Raw genomic sequence first — 13500 nt, 5'->3', positions numbered from 1 at the left:
TAGCCCCCCCCCCCCCCAGAAAATCAAATGGTTGCTGCCTAACACACATTGACACAAGAAGAATATTAATAAAATACAAATAATAAAATGTCTGAGGAACTTTAATGTTACATTTTTTACCATACAATCGACAATGTTGACAATTCATGGTTCATCGGTATTTTTGTTTATCAGCTAATATAAAGGGAAATAATAAATGTAAGCACTTGCAATTAAAAAATAAAATATACAGGTCAAACCTTATCTATCTAAAATTCGTGTTATACAATATATTCTCTCTTTATCATGTACAATGCATTAAATGTGTTGCATACCTGTGTTTCTCTCCATGTAAATAGTTGCAATACCAAATCCTTGACCTAATCAATAAATACTCTAGAGAAGCACCGAATAAAATCGCGGGAAATCACAAATCATGAAATGTAAAATACTTGAGTTATGTGTTCGATGCAAGGTCACGGTGGTTGCAAATGTTTTTTTTACATCTCAAAATAAATGTCATGTCATGTCATGTCATGTGTTGTTGACTAAAATGCGCGTTCAGTATTCAAGACGTAGTTTCGGTTTCACATATTATTTAAAATTATAAAGATTGACCGGGAGATCGCACTTCACAATGAATTTACCCTCGGGTCTTGGATTCAATACCAAACTTTAATAGTTCACGAGTAGTTTTTTTTAAAGGAAAACAAATGTAAAAACAACTGTTCTCAAAATAAAAATAACAAATGTAAAATAACGAGAACAAATGTAAATAATATTCTGTACATAAAACAGGATAACAATTGTAAAAAAAACTAATGTAAAAAATAAGCTATACACTGTACAATGTCTATCAAAGCCATAAAATCAGGCTGACAAAAATAAATCAACAGAAAATACATTGAGATGTGTATGTAAAGACACCTCTCAGGCAAAAATTATCAAATGAATATTTACACAAATTGACATTAAAATACCTAAATCTTGTTTCTATTGGCATACAAATCATTTATCAATAAATTGCTATTTGGTTTGTTTTAAGTAAAATATTCTTTTTTCACAACACTTTACATGTAACCTCTCCATATGTTCAACAATTCCGCAATTTCCCCAGCTGTTGGTCGGTCTAAGGCACATGGTAGCCAACACTGTGAATACAAGTCTCTATACGATTCCTCAAACGGATCAACATCAATTTCTGGATGCTTAGGTCTCTGTCCATATGCTACCACGCCAAAAATAACTACGTGCTGGTTTTCGTTACTAAACGGGGTCTGTCGACTCAACAACTGCCACATTATGACAGCTAATGCATAAATATCTGCCCTTTTAGACGGAGCTTCACCTTTTAATAGTTCTGGAGCTCTGTAAGCAAAAGTACCTGTCAAAATGGATCTTTGTGTTGGACTGACAATCCCCGTGTCAATCTCTCACTTTTTGAGAGCAACCAAAGTCTGCAACTTTGCATCGACCATCTGGCGTTATGAGAATGTTTGCTGGTTTTAAATCCAGATGAACAATTTTCATGTCATGTGCATACTTTAGAGCTTCGGCAATCTGCTGGGAAAATTTGACCCTGCGGCATGGCCCAAGGGAAATGGAATCGTCATCTATAAGGCTTTGTAATGTCCGATGTCCAGCATACTCCATAACAATCCAAGCACCTTGATCAAAAACATCCAAAGATGTAGCTGTGATAGTTTTGACAATGTTTTCATGGTCGAATCCTATCGTATTTAACTCAGCCTTGAAGCTTTCCAGCTGTGCCGCAGGATTTTCGTTACTCTGTGCATTACTTTGACGGCCACAGTTGAATCTTTGTATTTACCTCTGTAAACTGATCCGAATCCACCTGTGCCAAGCAAGCGTCCAAGAACAACTTCTTCCTTCTTAAGGGATGTTATTTCTGTGTCTGCTGCTAACGATAGCGTGGGGACGTTTGAATTCATCTCTCTTCTTTTCTTTATGTGCCAAAACAGGCATTACAATCCTCTTAGCAAACTGTCCCAACTTCTTACGGAAAAGTTTGTATTTCCGTAAAATATGCTGGCATTGGTTAAGTCCTTTCAGTGAACTTGAAGAATATTTTTTGTCTTTAACAACACTACACAAATTCTGTTTACTTTTTATCTGCATTTTGGATATATCCACCTTACTATGACAATCATTATATAAACTATAACACTATACTATTCAGGTTGAAAACTGTTCACATATGAGGTCAAGGTTCATAATCAACTGTTTTGTGATTCAAAGCTGTGACTATTATACTAACAATACAGTTTGAAATGATAGAAGGAAATTAAAAAAAAAAGTTTCCGTGAATATCTTTTCTTATTATTTTATCACGTAAAATACAAAAGCTTTTCTGGTAAATATTTCTTTTGGAAAAAAATGTTACAAATGATCTAAATACTTTAAATTGTGAGAATTGGCAACACAAAATTATAAAAAAAAACTTGAGTGTTTGAAAAGTTTTCGGGAACAATTTGAAAGATATAAAGATGTTGTTGATTTTATGTTATTCGTTAAAACAATATCATAACTAAATTGTTGTTTAAATCTTTCAAACAATGCAAAAACAAAACAAGTGATACATCCATATACATAAGAATTAGGACAAAACAGCGCTGGTAGTTTTTTCCTGTAACTAATATGAAACATAGTCAAACCACGGAAGTTCCATGGTCAAACCGCCCCGGTGGGTAAGTTGTAGCGCGTTCGTCTCGAGTGAGGGATAGTGTCCTGGGTTCGAAGCCCTAACGGGTGAATCCAAAGATCTTAAAATTGGTATTAGCTGCATCTCCGCTAAGCACGCGGCATTGACTTGAGAAAAAAAAAGATGTAGATGTGGTATAATTGCTATAGACAACTCTCCACAAGAGACCAACTGACACAAAATACAGTAGAATTCTTGGATAGTTTGTTTGTTAGCTGAGCTTTGAAGTCATTATTAGTTCAGATATGTTACCCTCTCTTTCAAAGTAGTCTAGTCTTACTAGTCTCTGTCGCTGGTTGGTTGGCGATATTGGAGATGGCATGCCTTCCTGTGGTTGAACGGACTGATGACGATATTCGTTTTGATAACGATCCCCTAATTTCCCCCTTGTTATTTTGTGGGTATTATCTCCCTGCTGCCCTCTAGTGATGGTATGGCTTCTTCTGCTGTTTCTGGTCTACCTGGTGGTTTGACCTCAGCTGATGTTGCAGCAGAGCTTTTGGCTGCACCCACTGGTCGTAACGCTTGGCGTCCCTTCTCCTGGTTTGTTCTTTTTTAGAGCCGGCTTGGATTTACTGGAGAATGCCTCTGGTTCCTTAGCCTTGTTCCATGTCAACTGTACGGTCACCTGGTCAGTACTTGCCGAAAACTTCCAATCAGGTTCTTTACCAGACAACTTCATGGCTGCTAACTTTAGCGTTCAATTCATCAGGGATTTCCATAATAATTTGTCCAAGAAGTGAGTCGTGTTGTGAGCTGCGATCAGTAGAGTACATGAAAACGAAGAAAGAAGATTGGTTATCTGTCGGACTAGTCTACTCTTAAAGGACACCCTAATAATGATCACAATGCACACACAAGCTGATGATCACACAGTAACCACAAGCTGATGATTATAAGGCAACAACAAGCTCATAGTAACAAGGTATCCACAATCTAATGATCACTATGTAATGAGGGGGGGGGGGGGGCAAAGGGGGGTCCCCATAACAGCAAAACAGTGATTTGATTTGGTGAAAAACAGATAACAAGGAATTGGAAAGGGATAATAACAGATAACAGTAAATGAAATATGAAAATAAATCTGCCCAGGACCAATCCAGCAGATGACTCGTAGATCTTAGTATATAAATTGTGGTATGGACCTAGAAAATTGTAATTTGTGTAAACAAGACGTTTCGGCCATTGAGGCAGTTCTGCCTTGGTTGATTTTTTTTCTGTAACTTGTACAATAAGTTATAGTATGATTGTTGAATTTTTCTGAACGAAATGACTAGTTTCTGTTTTTGATATAGGGATATTTTAATCTAGGGAATTTGAGGGATCAATTGTTAAAGATTTAGGTTTTTTTATTTAATTTTTGAAAATAGTAGTGCAGCCAGTGACACTTTATTGTCAATTTGATTTTTAGATTTTTTTCTTCTGAAAAGCAATACTTTACAAGTAATAAAAAAAAAAAATTGATGCACAATATATTTTTTTTATTTAATGACCTCCTGATAAAACTTACTTATAAAATACAAAAATACCCAGATCAGTTGAGACAGGACATGTAACTGAAACACGCATGCCAGTTATGGTTCTTCTGATAATAGAAATTGCCTCAAGTGACAATTCTGATAGTATAATAGAATGTGGACCTAGTGAAAATTTGGATGACACCAAGTGAAACACCAATCATGCATCTTGTGTAAAATTATAGAATATGGAAAATTTGGGTACAGCATGGGAGAAGCTGTAGGATTTTTAAAAAGGGTAAATTTATCGAAAAATTAAACTGAAGACACATCTTTATTTGCATCAATGGTTTCAGAGCTTCAATTTTCGCCATGTGAAGCAGTTAAAAAACTTTTAAAAATTATGCTGGTCAGGGTTCTCTTTCATGTAAATGAAAAGAGAGGGAGTAGCACTTATAATATAAATGCTAAAAGAAAAAGATGTTGTATAATTTCAAAAGCCATAATTCAAACCCATACCACTTAGTAATGTAAAATAATCAAAGGATAAAAACTAACTGCCTTATTTATCCACAAAATAGTGAACGAGAAACTTAGTAACACAGTAACAAACTACAACCACTGAATCCAGGCTCCTGACTTGGAAGTAGGCACATACAGAATGTGATTGCGTCAACGTTACCATGCTATAGGTGGTGTCCAATCCTCCCCTAATCAGGGACAGTGGTGTAACAGTACATCATAAAGATTATTATGTGGTCATTGAATAAAAATAATCTATAGGTGTACCAATGCTTTTTTTATAACAAAATCCATACTATAAGTTATTGTACAAGTTATACGTGAATTATAATAATTTGTACGAAATGCTACATGTTCATAGACAATGGACACGGGTGTCATTCGGTTTATCGAGAGAAATGGTCGTGAAAGAATATCTAACGACGGTCAAGTATTGAGAGACGATCGTGAAAGTTCTGGTAACGGATCGTGAAAGACATTTAATGAAAATTTTAGGTCAGAATCTTTTAAAAAATCGCTTAATTTTCAAAACGCGGAACAAATCCGAACAAAAAAATATGTCTGTCAAAATGGTTTAACTTCCTCAACATATCTGTGAAATAAGATAAAGAATATATGCAGTACTTTATGAAAAAACACAAAAGGCGCAATGCATGTCTATGAAATTAATTACAAATAACACGCTTTTTGTACCTATAATGGTCATATTTCAGTTTATCGTGATATATTTGAAATTTAATCTTTGGTGTATATGATAGTACAAGCAAAATTAAGGTATGTTCTTCCCTTAAAAGCATTAATTTGTATATGAAAACCTTGAATTTGTTGAATATCCATCAAACTTGATCGTGAAAGATCAGGCAACGCATTATTTTGATCGTGAAAGATAATGCGTGACCAGACTTATTACTAGTAATCAGAAATCAGTATTTTTTTTTACCATTTGATAAACCTGCAACTGGTTGAAGCCTGTAACTATTTTGATAAGGAAGAAAATTAAAGCTATTATATTTTTCTATTCAACACTTTACCTCGAAAGTTAAAAACAAAACAACTAAAAACGTGTCTAAATAAGTTTGAAAGATTCAGCTCTGAGAATCGGTCAAGTGCAATTCAGGCAGACCGACACTATTTAGCCAATAATATGGATATGCAACGTTTAAACCAAAATGATATCCATCAACAAAAACTTTCAGCAAAACAGCATCTTTCATGAGTAATTTGAGTAAATCTCGTCTGCTTTAGTTATGATAGTAATTCTTTTGAACGTCTATAATATCAAGGGTTTTAATAGAAGTGTCAAATGCGCTTAATGTGCTTAATGTATTTTTGTCCATCTGATGAGTTAAGCCTTTTCAATTGATTTTTATAGTTCATTCTTATGTTGTACTGTTATACCACTGTCTCAGATTAGGGGTGGGTTGGGATCCCGCTAACATGTTTAACCCCGCCCAACATGTTTAACCCCGCCACATTATCTATATACAAATAAGGCGCGTTAGTATTCTCGTTTGAATTGTTTTCCATAGTCATATCGGGGCCTTTTATAGCTGACTATGCGGTATGGGCTTTGCTCATTGTTGAAGGCCGTACGGTGACCTATAGTTGTTAATGTCTGTGTCATTTTGGTCTCTTGTGGATAGTAGTCTCTTTGGCAATCATACTATATCTTCTTTTTTTAAAATTAGGATTGTAAATGGTTCATAAAAAGAGTGCAAGAACAGATGAACCATGACATACAGATCTCTACAAATATCCCGTAGACCAAATATATGTGTTCCGATCCTTACAATGCCTTAGAAAATGACAAATGTAAAAGTGATGCTTGGCCAATTGATTTGGAACATAAGGTCAAAAGTATATGAACCCTGACCGACAGCCAGACATAGACATCTTACTATCATTCAATATATCAAATACAATTGACGTCATCATGGTCATATATGAAACATTCAGACAGACATGTACACCATACACGAAATACCATGGCGCTATAGCAAACAGGTATATATCCAAAAGGCTAAACCAACATAAAACGAACATTGCCGAATGATGCATGATAATGAGCTCGATGTTATATAAACCTTGCAGAAGTCTGCAAATGTACACCTTACAATCATAACAACAGACATTTATCCTAAAGCTTAACGAATCCGCGATACGGACTGAATCTTCATCCATGAAATGAGGCAAATTCGGGGTCAGGTGAATCCTGAATGACGGACATCAGGGGCGGATCCAGGAATTTAGATAGAGGGGGGGGGGGGGCGAAGTTTTAAATTTGTTGGACCTTTTTTGGACTATAAAAAAAAAATAAGTGTAAAATGCACTTTTTAAACGGTTCCTGACGTGGGGCATGTATATTCTATAGTTGCTGTAAAGTGTAAGGGTTGGACATTTTTATGCTGTATTCTCCCTATTGATTGTCTATAATAAAATGATAATATGGATCCAAAGCTATGTACTGATATATTTGATGTGGGATGTTGTAAACAAGAAATACGCCGAACTATTCGATGAAATTTACCATACGAGAGTTAAAAAAGTCAAACAACCAATTTTTATCTAAATGTTTGGTTGATATATTTCACTCAATAAAATCAAGGGAGGTGAGGGGTTCCAAAATCAACCAAAGGCTACGAATGAGTCTGAAATGACGACGAATTTATGAATGACCGTCGACAAATGGAGACATAAAAGCCACTCTCAGCAGTCAGGTTGCAGTCTTGTCTTGAAAAAAGTATTCAATATATCAGTTCGGCGAAACAGACATTCCGGTCAGACATGCAAACCCCCGACCAAAAAAAAAAAATACGCCTGTTTTTTATACATCATGTTCATTTAATGCTAAATAATTCTGTGGGAAATTTTCGTTTCTAATAGCAAAAAAGTTTAAAAAATTTAATGCAAAAATCGGAGTCAGATTATTTTTCTCAGATACCTTAGACTGCCTCCTCAAATCAAATGGTTCGTACCTTAGACTTTACATCTATCTATAGAGCTGATACTGACTGGGGATCATTATTCAGCTATCATGTTATTCTAAAATAGACTGGGGCGTTTGGGGTAAAACATGTTTTCGTAGGTAAATAATATTGCTGTGGATTTTTTTTTCTTTCATGACAGTGTAATAGAGTATTACTTTCTGTTTGACTGAATTATGAAATAGAAGTCACTACTATACGTTTAGGCTCAATCCTGTTTTGCTTTGAAGGTACTATGGTTGTCATTCTCAGCCTAAGCAATTTGTTACTGTGATTTGAATTTCAAAATGACTGAGGGACGCACTGGTCAACTCAACCATAGCGAATCACATGACAAACAGTCCAAGCAAAGGTACGCCCTCTACGACCCCCCCCCCCCCCTGGATCAGCCACTGGACATGCAGTTTATAGGATCTAATATACAAAATGTGGGTATCCTATAACTCGTGATAAGTGAGTACTTCAAATGACAATAAAAAGCTTTATCCTACAATCTTCCAACTATTTTACATTTCATTTTCTGAAAATATTAATACTTTAAAATGCTTAAACCTATTGAGGATGTTGACCTATATAGCTTTTCTCAATACCAATAACAAATATTAATTATGATATAATGAAGACTAATTTGAACGTCTTCGTAGCATCAGATCTTTCACGATCCTTTTCACGATCTTGAAAAATGCGGTACGTGATCTTTCACGATCCGAAAAATCAATTTTGTGTAAATAGTTCTTTATTTACCAAGTTTCAGATTAGGTTTATACAAAATAACTATAAGAACCATTTGATTAATTCAAATAGAATATCCTTATTCGTATTAAAGTAGTTTTTCTAGTCAAATTTGTGAAAAAATCATGTTTGTTTACATTTTTTATGTCATTGAAATGTCGAGAAGCAAGCTGCCTTTTGTTGTTTTGTAATAACTATGTACTTTTAAAACTGGATATTCTCACATACTGATCATAATGTTGAACCATTTTGACAGACAGTTTTAGTTTGTCGTAAATTTGTCTGTGTAATTTATTAAATTAGAATATGTATTGACCTTTCATATGTCTTCTCGATTAAATGTCTTTCACGATCCGTTACCAGAACTTTCACGATCGTCTCTCAATACTTGACCGCCGTTAGATATTCTTTCACGACCATTTCTCTCGATAAACCGAATGACACCCGTGATGGAATTTAATACAAAGTATAATAATAATATATACTGGAATGGTCCTGGGTCCAATTGATTTTAATATGTTTATGTGATGTATGTTACTGAAATTCTTCTGCAAATACAGGGCCACCCGATATTATCAGTAGAAAGACCCCAATAGATATACATTGTAAGAAGATGTGGTAAGCGCGCCAATGACACTATCATCTATTCAAATCACAATTTTCAATTATCTTCAAATTCTACGGAAGATTGGCTGTCAAAATGCTAGCATTCCAATTTTCAATAACAGTTAACAGCAAATACATTCTCACAATAACAGATAACAAAATAGATAATAGTCCTATACAGCTAACAAAGAATAAGTCAATAACAGCTAACAGTAAATATATTTTCAGAATAACAGATAACAAAGAATTAAAATGCCCCATAACAGCATAACAGTTAAACCCCTTGCCCCCCCCCCCCCCTGTAATCACAAGCTGATGCCCACAATGTGTCCCAAAAGCGGATGATCACACGGCAATCACAAGGTTCTTTCAAGTGGATGATCAAACGGCAATCATCAGCTGATGATCACATAGCACCCACATACTTACGATCTCAATGCACCAAGGGGATGATGATAAAAAAGCAACCACATGCTAATGGTCACTAGACACTAACAAGCAAATGACCACAAGGCACCTTCAATCTAATGACCACAAGACATCCCACAAGCTAATGATCACAAGGCACCTTCAATCTAATGACCACAAGGCATCCCACAAGCTAATGATCACAAGGCAACCACAAACTGATGATCACATGGCACCCCACAAGCTGATGATCACAAGACACCACAAGCTGATGATCACAAGGCACCAACAAGCTGATGATCACAATGCATTCACAAGCCAATGATTGCAAGGTAATCACAAACTAATGATCACAAGGCACCCACACGCTGATGATTACAAGGCACTCACAAGCTATAGATCACAAGCTGATGATCACAAGCCAATGATCAGATGGCATCCACAAGCTGATGATTACAAAGCATCCACAAGCTGATAATCACATGCCAATCACAAGCTGAAGACCACAAGGTTCCCACAAGCGGATCGCATGGGAATCGCAAGATAATCACAAGGCTCCAACAAGCTATTTCTAAGTTCTGCTTGTTTCACATGATACCCATGTCTATTGCAAAACTGGACAAATACTGCAGATACAAAGTAGAAGATGATAGTAGTTCCTGTTGACACTTATATCCGGTAGAGGAATATTGGTAATTATCATACCTCAGTATGTTTTTTCTATACAAAAAGTAATGAAATAATTGTGCTATTTCGTTCCACAGACTATTTGCCAGTCAATAGTTTCAAAGACTATTACCCTGGTTAATAGTTTCATCAACATATTTCCTGTACTTTTTCATACTTATTTTTCATTGAACAGTAATGAGGTCACAAACTTTTTCACTTTTTGCGCTTGGCAACGTCAATATGATATCGTATTTTTTTAATCTGTTTGTGTCTGTTCTAGTTTCAAATTAATATATCACTTACCAGAAGCATTTAAAAAAAAGGATAAGAAAAGCGATGAATTTTTAAAAGATCTAAATGTATTAAATTGTATTACATGGGTCGGTGTACAGTACTTTAGCTAGTCTAGTAGAATTTATTTTATGCATGGGAGTTTTTCCTAGTCTTGACTCCTTGAATACAACTAAAACTATAAAAAAAAAACATATAGTTCATCATGTGCATGTTTATGTGACATTTTTCTTTTCTTTCTCAAGATTTATGTAAACTTTTTATAAAGTTGATTTGTTCAGTATAATAAAACACCTAATTAATGGTTGTGTGGGTGATAGCAAGTTTGTTGTCTATTCACATACCAACTATTACCCTCGGCTTCGCCTCGAGCAATAGTTGGTTTCTCAGGGACAACAAAACTTGCTATCACCCTCACACTCAGTCAATATATGTATATTGTTAATAAAACTGGGACATGATATGCCAAGTTGTCCTCTTTCAAGATAAACGTAACACAACTCTTTGTCATAATTTATTTGCATAACTACATAATCCAATATTAGTTCTAAACTAGGTGAAGACATTAATATGAACCTTTTTATTCTGGGACTAAACATATACTTTTGACAGCTTTTAATTTATCCCTCATTCTGACCTATTGTTAACTTTCAAACGGTCAAAAACTATATCTATCTTATGAATTGATGGTTGTACTGGTTTAAACTAATTTTTTTTATAACAGCTGGTATTAATTTCTACCAACAAAAAATTCCAGTCTTTATTCAGAATATTCATTGATTATTTTTTATTTCTACAAACATTTTATTTTAAAAGCTCCTTTTTTTTGCAATATGCCATTTGTATACAATTATATGATTAACCTCGTTTTGATATGTGGTACATGTAGTTGATTTACAATCAAATCAACAATTCCAAAGGGAAAAAGATATCTGCGAAAATTTGATGAGCTCAAGACAGTAGAGTTGCTAATTACCTTTTTTTTTTATCATCACCTAATGATTTCTTTTCCAATTCAATATGTATGAATTTAAAAAAAATCAATATAGATTAATAAATAAAATAATGTCACATTCTTTACAAAGTGTTATTGTTATAAAACTAATAATATTTATTCATACAGAACTCTCTAAACCCAATTGATTGTATTGTCTATATATATATATATTCTGGGGAGTCAATACAGATTCAGATGATATAAATCCTATGTTACATAAAAAAAAAATTAAGAAAAAATGAGGCCTAAAATAATTATTTGTTTTTCATTTCGATAAGATTTTTTGAAAGTTTTTTTTTTAAAACTGGTATCTTTTTGGCAAAAAAATTGATAGAAATATGTCAGCAAAACTGGTTCATTTTGAAATTAGATTGAATTTTGGTATAACACACCAAATCTGTTAAGCTTTGACATTTATCTCCCCTGAAACTATAACAACTATCCTTTACAGATTAAAAGCGCTTTTAACTGATATGTAACTGAAAAGCATAAATAGTATTTAATGAAACCAAAGGACTGCACCCCAACTCTTAAATTCAAAATGAATAAAATCTACTGTTCTTATTGAAGCAAATTATCATTTTAAGCTTTTATTCCTGTGACAGTAGATAGATTTAAAAAATTCTTTATGATTTACTTCGAACTAGATAGACTGTATTAAGGCCGTTTTTATTAAATAAGTTGGTTTACGGATCCGCCGACCCGAATTTTCGCTAATTCAAATAAAAATAAACGCACATTTGCCCTTAAAAATTATTTCCGCCGACCTCATATTTATGATTTACTAAGAAAATTTTAAACAGTATTTTTGTGTTTACGTTTCGTAATTCTGGTTCCTATTACTGCATTAAAAAAACGTGAACAAGTGCACCGGAAACGTGACTGGTTAGCTGTTCACGTGTTTGCGCATCCTTAAACCCTGACTTCCGTTTAGGAACCAGACGATATCAGGGCATGGTTTGTTTACTATGAATGAACCAGTGTACATCCATCTGGATGTGGACGTCCTAAACAATTCAATATTATCAGACAAAAAATTTGTGAAATGCCTTCGTCATGAAACCATAGGTCAAGTCATTAATGAACAATTAGAAAACTTTAATGTTGTGATTGACATGGAGGTGGTAATAAATGATCTGATTAGACAACTGAGGACCCAGTATGGAATTGTTCGTCCCATATGCCAATCATGTTTGGACCAAGGAAACATTCCAAATACCAGAAATGCCCTCAAAGTCGGGCAAAAAAGAAAAAAATAACAATTTACATTTGTTTTTAATAATTAAAAACGTGTTTACTGCTTTCATCAATTGCATATTTCACTTAATACAAATCTTTGTCTGTCAGATGTATGTTTATAGGGTTGATACATATAAAAAAGATGTGGTGTGTTTGCCAATGAGATGATTTTTCATAAAGAGACCAAATGACACAGAAATAAATAACTATAGATCACTGTACAGCCTTCTTCAATGAGCAAAGCCCATACCGCATAAGCTATAAAAGGCCCCAAAATGACAAATGTAAAACAATTTACGTGAGAAAACAAACAGCCTAATTAAATGTAAAAAATGTACTAAAAAAAATTAACAAATATGTAACACCCCAACAAACAATATTAAACCACTGAATTACAGGCTCCTGACAGTAAATTTCTGTTTATACTTTTAAATACTGTCTGATATGCTCTGTCCTTATAGGTGTTGACATGCAATATGCTCTTAGATTTGCCTTTGTCTTTTAATATTGACTTGTTCTATGTGATGTGTTTTTGTTGTCGCATTTATTAATTCCACAAAACCTACAAAAGATGCTGAATAAAAGGTATTATCAAAAGGCTTTTCAAGTTTTACAGAACTATAAATAAGTCTTTTCAATCAAGTTTAAATTATTTTTTTTTTTCCTCCTACCCTATTTTTTTGTGGCTGATATCCGTAAACCAAGTAAAAAAACAAAAACTGGAAAGATCTAGTTTAAATTAATTTTTTTCCCCTCCTCCTACCCGAAGTTTTTGGGGCTGATGTCCGTAAACCAACTTATTAAATAAAAACGGCCTAATGTATAGATATCTGATCTTGTTCTAGAGATTCATTTGGTTAGTACACAATATGCCTTTAGCAAAGAATTCAGAAA

At 34.1% G+C, this 13500-nt stretch overlaps 1 protein-coding gene across 1 annotated transcript; it reads right to left on the bottom strand.

Annotated features, from left to right (window-relative positions):
* Positions 1-667: 667 nt before the first annotated feature.
* On the bottom strand, positions 668-2211 carry LOC139508547 (serine/threonine-protein kinase mos-like). Its single transcript, XM_071295971.1, is given in 3 exon segments — positions 668-1412; positions 1414-1766; positions 1769-2211. Coding segments are annotated over 3 exon segments (879 nt in total). The 5' UTR covers positions 1932-2211; the 3' UTR covers positions 668-1049.
* Between the last annotated feature and the right edge of the window lie 11289 nt (positions 2212-13500).

Source organism: Mytilus edulis, unplaced genomic scaffold (assembly GCF_963676685.1).
Source record: "Mytilus edulis unplaced genomic scaffold, xbMytEdul2.2 SCAFFOLD_729, whole genome shotgun sequence".
Lineage (NCBI taxonomy): Eukaryota > Metazoa > Mollusca > Bivalvia > Mytilida > Mytilidae > Mytilus > Mytilus edulis.
Note: the sequence above shows the minus strand (reverse complement) of the source record. Positions and strands in the feature narration are given on the sequence as shown.